The sequence below is a fragment of the Epinephelus fuscoguttatus genome, linkage group LG7, assembly GCF_011397635.1.
Source record: "Epinephelus fuscoguttatus linkage group LG7, E.fuscoguttatus.final_Chr_v1".
In the NCBI taxonomy this organism is placed as follows: Eukaryota; Metazoa; Chordata; class Actinopteri; order Perciformes; family Serranidae; genus Epinephelus; species Epinephelus fuscoguttatus.
The window spans coordinates 39,178,030-39,191,885 of record NC_064758.1 but is presented as its reverse complement, the minus strand read 5'-3'; the positions used below and the strand labels follow the sequence as shown (position 1 = coordinate 39,191,885).

Sequence of the window (13,856 nt, the reverse complement as noted above, 5' to 3'; positions counted from 1 at the left end):
ATAAGTATCTATTACAGAAACTCCCTCTTATCCCCCAAACATCCTCGCTTCAAAAATGAAGCACAAAAACACTTGCCTCTGTTTCCCTCTGTGTCGTCTGATATCCAGGACCCAAAAGCAAGTGCTGGCCTTTTCAGCTAATCAGGAATTAAGGTCTAAAGCCGTATGGAGGGTTAGCAGGGCCCATATTTACTCCATCTGTAGCCCACAAAGTCAGGTAGTTAAAGTAAGATCAAAGCCAGCTTAAAAAACAGCTTATTGTATTGAAAAAAAGCATTATCACAAGTTGTTCTTCTTCTCTGGTGTTATAAGAAAAAATTGTGTGTGAGAAAACAGTCCAGAGATGGAGTTTGATGTTGTAGACACCCAAATTTATACTTCTGCGTCAAATCGATGTAGAGCCTACACCGTGCACCTCTCTAGAGATGTGACTACACGTCGCAGCAGCGCAGACCTCCTGTTTATTTCTGTAAGCTGAAATCATTTCCCTCAGTGAAAACAAAACTTTAATAAAACAGTAAAAAATAAATTGTGAACACAATAAAACCTCCACAAAAATAGCATTTTAAGTCTTGTGTGTGATTTATCCTGGCTTCATATGAGCAGAGGAAATCTCCACTCGTCCCTAAGCTAATATATACAATGAAAAATGCTATAGGCTTGTGCTAATAACGTTAGCATGTTGTATTTGTTTGGAAAACGTGTTTAGTATAAGACAGTTGTTTTGTCAGTGAACCTTGTGAGTTATAATGGAGCTGAATTTTGTAACGTTACCTTTGTTAAATGTTGCTGTTGTCCCCGGCTTCATATGAGTAGAGGAAAAGTCTGCTAGCCACTAAGCTAATTTATACAACGTAAAATGCCATAGACTTGTGCTAAAAACATTAGCATGTTGTATTTGTGGGGAAAATGTGTCCAGATAAAGACAAGTGTTTGTCTGTGAATGCTGCGAGTTATAGTGAAGCTGATTTGTGTACTTGTGTTTGAAATTGTTGTTGAAATTAAGCCATGTTTAATGTGTGTTTAATGTGTGTTTAATGTGTGTTTTGAATCAGCTAAACTTCACAGCACTTCACAGAAGCCCTGCAGCTGACTAGTGTTTTGGAGGTGTAACTGCAGAGCGACACAGACAAAGTGAAAGTCAAAGTGAACAATGCAGGTGCAAAAATGAGTAATATGAAATCCAGCAAAACAGTTTGATATAAAATACAGTTTATTACCAAAATATCTTCATTATATAAATATTGTGCAAATGACGTAATGGAGGCAGATTTTTTTTTTTTAACTTTAGATTACACAATTAGCTTGAACGTTAGCTTTTACAATGGCACCAAATTATAAACAAACAATCAGCATCAAATAATATCTGAGGCAACACAGAAGCCTTTAAACCAATGGACAGAACAATCTAGAGCAGTGGTTCCCAACCGTCGTGGTATCCAGGATATTTTAGCTTTACCTCTGCACAGTGGTACTAAGTGGAGACACCACGGCCATGTTTATATACAGTCTATGTGCTGAATGTATCAGACTGTGTGGACCTTGAGCTAATGACTTAAGACAAATCTGGACCAGGTGGGAACCACTGATCTAGATGACACTGATTAACATAATAGTGCAAATATATTTTGCAAACGTTAACATGGCACTTTAATACAGGAGGTGAACAAATTAAAGAACAATCCACTGACAAAAACGCATTGCAAAACTGCATCATGACAGAAAAACAGCCATTAAAGCCTGATACAGGGCAGGAAGCAGGGACACGTAGAGGCCGTACTGAAGGTGGCTGACAAAACCATTGAACTGGCACTGACGAACATCAGATATGGTGATGGGGAAAAAAAACTACAATACTTTTGGCACTCTGAAACATCTCTGGCTCAGATTAAAGTAACACGCTGATGTTTTTACATGTTTAAGCCCTTTAACTTACAGTTACTAACACTTTACTGCCAAACATTTTATAAAGCGCTGTTTAACTTTTAATAGTAATTTGTTTCCTGCCAAGAGGCTGCCGTCTTCAGTCCAGTTTGAAAATGTTGATATTGGAGAATTAGAACTTCTCTGAGAAGCAGTGCTGCATTCACAAGCAGAAAACCCTCAAAACAAAAATAATCAGTGAAAACAACTGTGATGATGGGGTTGCATTAAGATTTTAGCTGAGTTTCCTGCTCACATGTTGAAAAGTCAACAAGATTTTTATTGCCATTAGGGACTGTACAAAAATAATTAGATAGGGAAATTAGGGAGGTTTCTTTTTAAGGTAGCTTTGAATTTTTTTGAGATTTATTTTTATTTAACAGTTTTCAGATTCGCGGATTACTTGGAGGGAAAACGGATCCAATGCAAAAATAATAAAAATGATTATACCTCAATATATTATGAATAAATGGTAATGTTTGGGCCTTGTGATAGTCTGGCGACACGTCCAGGGTGTACCCCGCCTCTCGCCCAGTGTCAGCTGGGATAGGCTCCAGCAGCACCACAAACCTGAACAGGATAAGCAGTTACAGATAAATCATGGAGGGATGATAAGGTTTGGTGACTCCATTTTAAATTCTTTGTCTTTTTTAGTTATTAATAATGAATCGAGTTGAACCAATATTGTTTTAAAACTGGAGTGCACAACTTAGACAAACTCTGTCGACACGTGCTGATGGCGTGTGCCTGCAGATGAGCTCGCCGCATCTACTCCTGCACCCAGCAGCGTTCCATTTTACTTTAATTCGACCTCTGAATGCTGAGAGTTTTTTTCTGGAGCATTCACGCCAGAAACCTTTCTTGGATGCTTCTTAGGATTTTCTGCCATACTCCTGGCTGCTCCTCCATCCCTGTGGTCTTCCCCCCTTCCTGCCCCCTTTTGCGCTGGCTGATTGACGGTTGTGTGCAACTGCAGGAAAATCGCCACAGACACACAACTCAGGTATTCTGAGAAATACAGAGAACTTTCTCTGGTGTCGATAGGCTTAATTAGCATTGTGTGAACTTGTCTGGCAAAGGCTTGAATGTAACAGATGTTCATTTATGTTTAAGTCCCTCACTGGTTCAGCCCCCCTCCCTACACCAGTAATTTCCCTACAGTCCCTTAGTTAATGGCATTATTGAGAAAATAATTAATTCAATACAAAATGAAAATGTTTGCTGTCATGGTTTGCCTGTAGTGTCTCTGTAAGATGAATATAATACTATACTGACATGAATCTAAATCAGTAGCTGTGTAACAACGGCAGTAAATCAGTTTTAGAAAATGTTCAGCGTGGTGTTAAATACAAATTATTTTTAAAAGGCAAAAACATACAAACCACCAGTGTGCTCCTTTTGAAGGCTAACTGGTTATTTTAATACAGTCTGTTTTTAGATTTGTCCTTTAACTCCTCACTGAGAGTGAACATGGATCATCTGGACACTTGTGCAGAGTCAAACTGAGGTGATGACGAGCTGAGTGAATCCACGTGGCCTGAGCTTGTTTGAAATCGTAAGGCAGAAGTAGCATTTAGCAACATTCATTAAATTCAAAGGCTTTGAGAAATACTTTTGTGGTAAGCATAAATATAGATAATACACGTTAAAGCTTCATCTGCAACACTTTCTATTACTTACTATTCAATGTTTCAAATTTACATTAGGTGTGTAAATACATATCTGTGTGTGTGAGGATTAAGTGGGTGTGTGAGCGTAGGAGACTTCGCAGAGTCAGAAATTGTCCCCGCTGTCTGTTTCTTCTCAGCGGGAGAATTTTCTGGGTCTGAACGGAGGAAGGGTGAGCTGATGTGACGCCATCCTCTCCTCCTCTATCGGAGCCAGGTCCTCCGCTGAGCCCCACTTCTTCTTGGATTGAAACAGCGATGCCAACTTCCTGTTCCTGTTTCGCTCTCTGGCCTGAGTGACTTGAAACTCTGAGATCACAAAAAACAAAAATGACATGAGTAGGAAAAAAGTCATGATGCACTTATTACTCTAACTTTAGTGATGCAACTTTTAAACATGACCGAGGATCAATTTAAAGGAGCAGTTTGAAGCTTTATGAAGTGCAGCAACGTCTGCTGGTTTGCAAATGTTTCAGCTTCATGTGTGCAATAAACGACCTAGAAGCCGGTATGTTCTCAATAAATCTGGACTATTTTGGCTCAGAAGTTCTGAAATAAATGTTCTTGTGCAACATGTTATGGTAAAATAATTAACAGCGATAAGGTAGGCGGATTTTGTAACCTTTGGGCAGAGCCAGGCTGGCTGTTTCCCTCTGCTTCCTGTTGTTTTGCTAAGCTAAGCTAAGCTAAGCTAACAAGCTGCTGGCAGTAGCTTTGTGTTCAATAGAAAGATATATGACGGTGGTATCAATGTTTTCATTGTATTTTATGTACAGACATGAGAAGTGTATCCATCTTGTCATCCAACTTTTGCGGTGAAAACAAATGCTGAACTTTTCTTTTAAAGAAAAATAGCTCATTTTTGTTTTACACATTTATATTTTGGCAACATGGCAGACAACTTAAAGGAGCACTGTGTAGGATTTAAGTGGATCTGTTGGCAGAAATGGAATATAAATAGTGATACGTAAACTCATTTTCATTGGTCGACTACAAACATGACGTATCATGTGAAACATGGAAGTAGCTACATGCCCATTAGCCCACAGCGTCATTAACAGGCGGCTCGCTCAGTGTGTGACGTGCACTTGGAGATAAAATATAGGCCTATATTAATGAAGGTTCATTAGTACGGTTTTGTATTTCTCTGTAATGTAGCACAGTGTTAACAATGTTACTGATACTATTCTTTCTCACACCGTCAACTCAAACCATTGTGTTGCCCCGCCCAAAATATATCATTTAATAATTACATTAATATCATAAACATGCGGGCAACTAGTCGACTAATGGCCCTAAATGATGACTATTGGTCAACTAGGAAAATTTACAGTCTGGGGCAGCCCTAATAAAAAGTTTACTAATAGTATTAATAATAAAATTGTCGGTTATTATCCATTAAATAATTCAGCAGTTTGAGGCACTCACGCAGCTCGCAGTCTTCCTCTGGACCCTCTGGTTCCTTAATGTTCAGATAATGGAAGGCAAGACGGCCGCTGTAGTCCCTTAAGTTTTCTTTGGCTCCTGATGAGAGAAAAAATAAATCTCTGAAAAATGAGACGAGTCACTGAAGGCAGCAGGTACTTCACTGACACACCGAAAGCTCTGTGAAACAACTCATGATCCAGAGGTGAACAGAACTACCCGCTGTCACTCTTAAACTAACTAAACTTATATTATAAAATTACATATTTTAATTTAAATCAAGGTTTTAATTCAGTCAAAGACTGATTTACGAGTAAAGATTTTCAATTATGTATTTGATCTATAACTCAGAGTACTGATGTGTGTGCAGTTTTTACCATATGTCTCTATGAGCAGGTCTAGAATATGCCGATGACCATGTAACGCTGCGATGTGTAAAGGTGTGTATCCCTGCAGAACAAAAACAAGAGTAAAACAAAAGGAAAACGTGCATAAAGAAAATTTAAAGAGTGTACTCTAAGGTTAAGAATAATTCTCATGTCAGTGACAGTGGTGATGCAACATGGCACGCAAACACAGTCACATCACTGACACACAAAAGGAGGCAGTTTAAAGCTGACACTCTCACTCTGTGTTGAGTTCAGCGTTACAACTGTGGCAAAGTGCTGGAAAGGTTTAGTACCTACCCCCTGGAGTTTCCCAGGCCCAAACGCAGCCAGTGGAAACAGCATGGAAAAAAATATACAAATTAGCAAAGGTTATGGAAACACGAGATAATGATAAAAACATAATTGCCTGGTAATTCGCTGAAAATTGCATAGTTCTCGAGTTGTGCATGCTGGCACATAGACGCACTGTTTTGGGAAACAATTACCATGACATGACATGATTTATTAGCAGAGGACTCGCGCAGCCCGACAACGCGTGCTGCTGTGATGCATTTGTACAGCTGGATCATTTAGGAACATTACATCACTGAGGGGAAGAAGAAGAAACCAGCTGCCGTGTTTCTGTCCTGTTGTTACGAGTTCAAATCAAACAGCTCACTGTACATACCATCACTTCCTGTCATGAATCTGGATACTCACATGCTGCAAGAAAGAAGAACACAGTGAATCAATCAGTGACAGTGCACAGAGAAGCAAACTGCACTGTGACACAGGATTAAAGGGGCACTCCACCCATCTGACACATCAGCCCCGTTTCCACCAAGCAGTCAGTTCAGTCAGTTTAAAAAGCGTTGTCGAGCATCATTCCTGTGGGCTACAGCAACACTAAACCCCTGAGCTTGCCTGAGAAGGACTAAATGCACAAACCTGCTATTTTTAAATATCCCATGGAGAGAGACTCTCCCTGCAGCCTGTTTTATTTTGTTCTGAAAATGTCGGCGTGCAGCCTCGTTCTGTGGACGATAAACAAAGTGCAGAGTTCCATCTGTGTCACCGGTAATGAGGAAATACAGAGAGTGCTGGACGGAGTAGTGAGTGACAACAACCCCGCCCACATTTAAGGGTACTGTTTGTGGTGGGGCGGCAGTAGCTCAGTCCATACAAATGCTAGTAAAAAATAATTCAGTGCGAATTGTGAAATGCAATTAGTAGCACGTGTGCGACTACCGAATTTTACCGTTCAATAAATGTTTAATGATGTGTTGCTGACGTTTGGAGGTTGTGGCCGGTTGTGCACTTGCATGTTAAAGGCAGAGGGAGTATCTATGGTAACGAGGCGAAGCCAAACAAACGAAGACAAAACGTATGAACTATGAAGCGCATTAGCGATTATTTTAAAAGGGCGACAGAGCCAGAAGCTGCAGACCCAGGCACCGAGGCCGAAATGGTGGACGAGGACGAGGAAGAATTAGAGTTAGATGAAGAAGCTAATGTGACTGAAAAAACCGGAGGAGCAGGTGATCACGCTACCATTCCCAGCCGTAAAAAGTACAGGTTTAATGCTGACTGGCAGAAAACATTCCCGTGGCTCCTTTATGAAAACCAATTAATGTATTATAAGTAATGCAAAGCGCAGAAGCAAGCAGCTGGAAAGTCCGTTTTTGTCACAGGCAACGCAAACTTCAAACGAGATAATTTAGTGAAACACAGTAAATCGCATAGGCGTACCGCGTGCAGAGATGCATTCATAGCGGCACAACAAAAACCCTCGCAGGCGGCTGTGAGGAGACAGGTCGTGCTCTCTGAAGAGGATAAAAGAAGACAGCTCAAGATCAAATTTAATATCGCATATCATATTGCTAAAGAAGAGCTGCCCTTTGTGAAGTTTCATCCACTGATGGTCCTACACAAGAAAAACGGAGTGGACATCAATCCAACCTACGACAATGACAAAAGGTGTGCAGAAATGATAGGACAGATTGCAGACACGATGAAAGAAAGCCTTGCAGTGAAGCTGAGAGCAGCACCATACCTTGTAACTAATTGGTTAATTTCATTTAAAATTCAAGGACATTGACCCCCTCCCCTCAGCTTTAAAATTCAAGCACATTCTGTGAACCCTGCCTGTTGTATGAATATTCTGTTATAACACAGGCCAAATAAGCTTAAGTCTGTTGTCAGTACTTGTTACAGTATTATTCTCTGCACTTTTTGGAGAATTTTACTTGCTGTTTTGATACTGTCTCAGTTGCACTGTGCACATTTGCACCAATAAATAACTGACAATACATGAGCTGTTACAGTATTATTCTCTCTGCACTCTTTAGAGAATATAACTAAAACTTAAAAAGCTATGAATTGAATTGTTTTGCTTATAAATGCCTCCTCATTGACCTCATATCACTTTATTAAAGAAAAACACATTATTTGGTAACTTTTCATCGTGCCCCTAAAATTATTTGTGTGCTACTAGATTTTTCAACTTAGGAGCACACGTGCTACTTGGGAAAATGCTAAGCGTCAAGCCCTGGTTGGGAACCGGAAGGTCGCCTGTTCAAGTCCCCGTCCGGACCAAAAATATGGAGCGTGGACTGGTAGCTGGAGAGGTGCCAGTTCACCTCCTGGGCACTGCCGAGGTGCCCCTGAGCAAGGCACTGAACCCCCCAACTGCTCGGAGCGCCTGTCATGGGCACCCCCCTCTGACATCTCTCCACTTCTCTCCACTCCCAACTCGTCAAATCCTGACACTTGGGCCGTGGCCCTCGACGTCAGATACTGAAGCACTGAGGCGTCACACTTAGGTTTCAGTCCTCCTGGACCTTCATCAAGAGCGTTCAACACCATTATTTTCAACATTGAGCTTAAGTAGAAACTGCCCTACCCATTTCCCAGGTGTGCACAGGTGTACATAGCTGGAGTGCCCCTTTTAAAATGAAATAAATGTATGGTAAAAAATAAAAACACACTCACTGATTTGGTGTTAACATCAGCGCCTGCGTTTGCCACCAGAGCAGCCATGTCCCCGTTGCCATGTTTGGCGGCCCAGTGCAGAGCTGTCTGTGTGTAACAAGGAAAGAGGAGTCACTCATAAAACAAAAATCTTCTGTACTATTGTCAGACGTGGTAATCGCTGTCGCATCATTACAAGTTGTCTAAGCAGAGCAGGGCAGCTTCTTATTGGCCGAGCGAGGGCAGAGGGCCAGCTGCGCACAGAGGGGAGCGGACGGGTGGACGGATGGAGAGATGGTTTCCTGCCATCGAACACAGCCTAATTACAAAACAACACAGCACTGTGCCCACAGTTGGGGGGCCCGGCCGCCTGTCACCAGGGGGAAGATTGATGATGTTAGTGTGACCTGCAGAGCGGAGACCCACCCAGACATCAGCGCACTACTGTCAGCACACGTCAAGCAGGGAAACACGGGCCCCCGCGACACAACACTCAGAGATACACCCACATGTCCACACAAGATACTACACACACGTCTGTACAACACACACTGAAAACACACACGCAAACCACATCCACCTGTCGGGCTACATCTGTGATCTCTGCACTTTTTCCTACACTCTTTAAGCTGCGTAATTATGTGCTATCAACAGGTGAAAGCAGAGTGGAGGTGCAGATGTTGGCGAAGTAACCACGTCCACCACTTCTGAGTCTGACCTTTAACACAGTGAATCAGTCACTATTTCAGAGTCACATATTAACTGTGGAGGGATGAAAACCTTATAACCTCATTTTGTTATTTTATGTCTTTAATTCTTAATGAGACGAGACGAAAACGACTTTATTTTAGCTACTGAAAAGTTGTAAAGACAAAGGGTTCCTACAGCTTAAAGGTCCAGTGTGTAGGATTTAGGGGGATATATAGACAGAAATTAAATGATGTAATAAATCCGTTTTCTTAAGTGTATTATCACCAGTAAAAAAAAGAATCTTTAGGTTTCCGTCACCTCGCACAGAGTTGTCTATATCTACACGGGGAGTGGGTCCTAGTTCACAGCCGCTCTGCAACAAAAATGTCTTGCATGAAACTGCCTTTCTGTGTTTTTACCTTTTCTTTCTCCCACTTAAATCTTAATTAAAATAATTTTTATGACATCAACATGTCCGTTACAACAGCATAAAAAAATAACTGAAAGATAATAAGAGCTAACGAAACACAAACTGCGTCTTTTGACATGCACATTTACAGCACAGTAGGAATACATTGAAAGATTTGTCAATGTGAAAAACTGGTTTATCTAGTATGTTTCTTTTATCCATTGCTTGTTTTTATCGATTTAAATCACCAGGTTTGTTTGTTTTGGAGAGGAAAAGACCTCTGTGGGTAATTCAGCTCCTGGTAAAAACCTCCTGAATGTCTGACAAAAGGTGATCACACATTAGCAAGTGCTAGGCTAGCAGCCCGTCTCTGACATGCCAAACAGCACAGGGGAAACACTGATTTGTAACGTGAAACTTCTTTATTCAGTGTTTTACTGGTTTTAATCACCTGGTCTGTTTGTTCTAGAGAGGAAGAGACCTCTGCAAATAAATCAGCACCTGGTAAAACTCTCCTGAACAATAAACACTGAAGGAATTCCAATTTTAGGTAATTTGCAATTTAAGAATCTGCAAATAAATGCCACCTGGTAATGAAATTTAAACACTGAATAATATAAAAAGATTAAACATAATAATATAAGAAATGTCTAAGGTATAGGTTTATCTATATAAGGAAGTTGTCTGTTTCTTTTCACTCAATGACTTAAGGAGTAGAGGTGGGATTTAATAAGTTTATACTTCCTCCTTTTCAATGTGTACATCAAACTAACTATACACTGATAATTTACTTTCATTATTTGTAAATGTTACTTTCCGTCTGTCTTTCTGCTGGTTTATATGTTTGTGTCTTTTTTAACATAAAATTTGAGACCAAAGTTAAAGGAAAAAACAAGTTTTGCCCAAATGTTTATTGTCAGAATGCCTTTTAAGACTTTTTAAGGACCTTCAGAAACGCTGTCATAAAGTACATCAGGTCAACTGAACGCAGACTTGCTAAATAATAATCATCATTTGTCATAATAATGACAAATATTTTGGCTGCCACTTGCGCAATATGAAATGTGTTTGTCAGCACTAAAAATAATCCCAGCTGTCATAGCACAGCTGTTTGCTATTTTTCTCTATTTATTCTTAGAAATTTCGGGGTAATATTTGATAAATCAGTGTCATTTCATTCCCATGTGAAGCACCTGACCAAATCTCGTTTTTTCCACTTGAGAAATATCAGTAAACAGGCCCCTTCTTATGTAGCTTAGCTACTTCATCTGTATTCTTCAGCTCCGTCTCTGCGATCAAATACGGTACATTTGTTGTGTGTCCCTCGCACTCACCTTAAGACACGTGATGATCGAGCTTTTGCGACTGTAGCATCTAAATTTTGGGATGTTGTGCCTGCTCCCGTAATCTGGTTATTCTGTAGTTCTTTTTAACTTGTATGCACCAGAGATGTACTTTTTCAAATTTTGTGTATTGTTTCTTTTTGTTGTATACTGCCCATGTGAAGCACTTTGTGACCTGTGTCTGCGAAAAGCGCTATATAAATACATTTTACTTACTTACTTACAAAATAACCATTTAATGTTTAAGGGCATATGTTGCTACTTGGATTAGGAAATACAGCAGCAGTTGAGAAACTTTTATAAATCTGTTTTTTCTTGAACAGAATCATTTTTTCATCCAGATGGGTAAAAATGTCTTTGAGGATTCTGTAGACACTTTAAGAGCAGCTGTGAGTGTTGTAGAACGACATCACCAGGTGTTTATTTTGTTAGGCTCTGTGACTCAAATGTGACAATAATATTTGAGGCACAAACTGTTTGAACAGCACACAGGTCCTTTTGTGTTCCAGGCTATGACGCTAATCGTGCTAATCGTGGTACAAGAAGCGTGCGTCTAACAGCTGGCAGAGAAAAAATTCTGCTTGTACCCACTGAAGGGACCGAGGGAGCGACAGGTAGCTACACCTCTGTGCGTTGGACGTCTGGGAGACAGATTGTGATAGATGCTGTCTGGCTCAAGTGTCTCCATCTCTTTTGTCTGTCCCCTGTCACATCTTAAGACAGATTGACCAGAGGGCTGTTTGACAGGCAGCTTGGCGGGTCTCCCGGTGGGCAGGAGTGACGGACGAGGTCGAACAGGATGCGGCGTCTTACCTTCCTGCGCCTCTCGTTGCTGTTCCTGCCCACTGGGGTGGCCACCCCTCCCACCTGTCCAATCACTCAGGGACGTCACTGTCCCCGCCACGCGCTCCCCAGTGAGGGAAGTGGTGGCCAAAGAGGGCTCGCATCAACAGGCGGCACAATGGTTACTGTGTCTGACACTTGATGAGGAGGAAAGGCAGAGAGGAGTGATGGGCTGATGATGTACTTACAAACTGTGTGGCAGAGGAAGTCCGTCACAGCAGGAGCGGAGGCCCACGTCATGAGGAGAACAGGAAGAGAAAAGACAGTGAGACTGTGGACTGAGATCTGGGTGTTCTGACCTGTCTTCACATTTTTTAACCTGGCCTCTGTTTTTCCACGTGTTTGTGTCTTTAACCCTTTTCACTGCACAGAAACTCACTAACGCCTGTGGCTTTTATATTTAATGGGAAAGGTAACAATTGGCATTCACTCTCAGAACAAATGACTCTGCTTTAGTCACAGTTATTTATCGTCTCCAGCTCCAACTGGCTTTGAGTGGCAGTGATGGAACTATGACACCCCGTTGGACATGCCAATTTTAGCCCCTTTGCCAGTGCGATGCAGTGACAGGCAGCTAAAAAATATAGTCTGACTCCAAACAAGCAGCGCTCGAACGTCGTTCCAAATTGAGTCGGCATCGAATCAGAGAGAAATACTGAATAAAGTACGAATATATAAAAGACGCAACCACCAGAACATTTTCACTGGCTTCCATGCCGCTTTGCACTGTTTACCAGCCTTTTTCCGAGGTTTCCTTGACATCGAATGTGACACATCAGAACAAAAAAAAAAAAAGCATAGGCATACTTATCTACTGCAGAGCAGCGACACAGCTCTGGTCTACTGGCAATGGAGAAGCAGTCGTTCATCTATTTTTAACAGGTTTTCCTGAGTTGAAAATAAAAACAATCCTCATATGATATTTTTGGTGGAAAAAAGGGTCTAGTGACTAAGTGACTAACGGAGACAACAAGTTTTGAAATTGGTCCAGTATTGATTGAAAGGGCAGCAGCTGATAGCGACAAAACAGGCTGCAGCGTAACATTGATGGATAATCGTGGACCGTCGACGTACGTCCACTGAAAGTGCTAATTTTTGTCACTCAGTGTGTTAACATGACATTAGAGGAAATCGATTCAGTGTGTTAGTCTGACTAAAACCAGACTGATCATAAATCTAATTGTAATTCATAAATCTAATTTCTCAAAGTCAGACTACCACGCCCATACAGTGAGATTGGAAGTTGAATTCCTCCAGCATATATACAGTCAGTCGGATTTAAACTGTCCGAGGCGCTTGGCACATGCTCCACAGTTTCCGCCCCTGGCTTTGATAATAAAGAAATAAAATAAAATAAAAATAATAAATAAATAATTTAGCATTAAATGCGTAACAGAAGAAGCCGGTAACAACATGGTGAAATCTACATCCAGAGCTGAGAATTTTTGGACGGACAAAATGTACAGAGCTGTAAAGTTGTCCACCATGGTACCATTTTGCCGCTAGCTAACGGTAGCTAACTCATTTGTCAGTTTGGTCTGTGACGTAATGGGTCAACCGGAAAAAGGTCCAATACTAACAAGCTGAAAGGGGGCATATCGCCAACTATTGTAGCAGAGTCCGACATACTTCGGTCAATAAATCAGTTCCCCTCCTGAGTTTGTATACTGGTACACGGACAGTAGCCCAATTAAACGGGCTAGTCAAGCTATCACCTTAGCTCGCGCATATAAACGTACTGAGTGGCAGGCTCAGATTGTTACTCTACATGTTTAACATCATTATGGAAAGGATCCTTACAGTGATAGACCTTTTTGTTAAACAGTTTTTGTTTCACAAGAAACAGCCCCAAAATCGCCAATCACCAAACCCATCAGACTCCATTAAAAAAAACATGAATTTTATCATCATAAAACACACTTTATTCAAAGTCAACAGAAACAAAATAAAACTCACAAAAACCACCTTGTCTCATCTTTCAAATGTTTCAACAATCACCAGCTCTGGTTTTTCTGAAAATAACTCTAAATTCACTCAGTTAGATGTATTAATGTGCTGATTCTACATACGCTAAAACTACTGTTCATTTGAATGGAGTCTGGTGGTTTCTGAGTGGTCATTTCAGGGCTGTTTCTGGTTAAATACAAAGGTCTATCTTTGTAGGGATCCTTTGCATAATGTTGTCAGACACTTGTAATGACAATCTGAGCCTGTCAGT

At 40.9% G+C, this 13,856-nt stretch overlaps 1 protein-coding gene across 1 annotated transcript in view; it reads right to left on the bottom strand.

Moving 5' to 3' along the window:
* Positions 1–1,208: 1,208 nt before the first annotated feature.
* Positions 1,209–13,856, bottom strand: part of LOC125891887 (ankyrin repeat domain-containing protein SOWAHB) — a 36,795-nt gene continuing 24,147 nt past the window's right edge. Inside the window, exons 8-12 of the mRNA XM_049581461.1 lie at positions 11,827–11,829; positions 8,369–8,461; positions 5,393–5,465; positions 5,019–5,114; positions 1,209–3,899 (exon numbers count right to left, since the gene is read on the bottom strand). Of these exons, the coding sequence (XP_049437418.1) occupies positions 3,727–3,899; positions 5,019–5,114; positions 5,393–5,465; positions 8,369–8,461; positions 11,827–11,829 (438 nt within the window). The 3' untranslated portion in view covers positions 1,209–3,726. The remainder of the gene's footprint in view (positions 3,900–5,018; positions 5,115–5,392; positions 5,466–8,368; positions 8,462–11,826; positions 11,830–13,856) is intronic.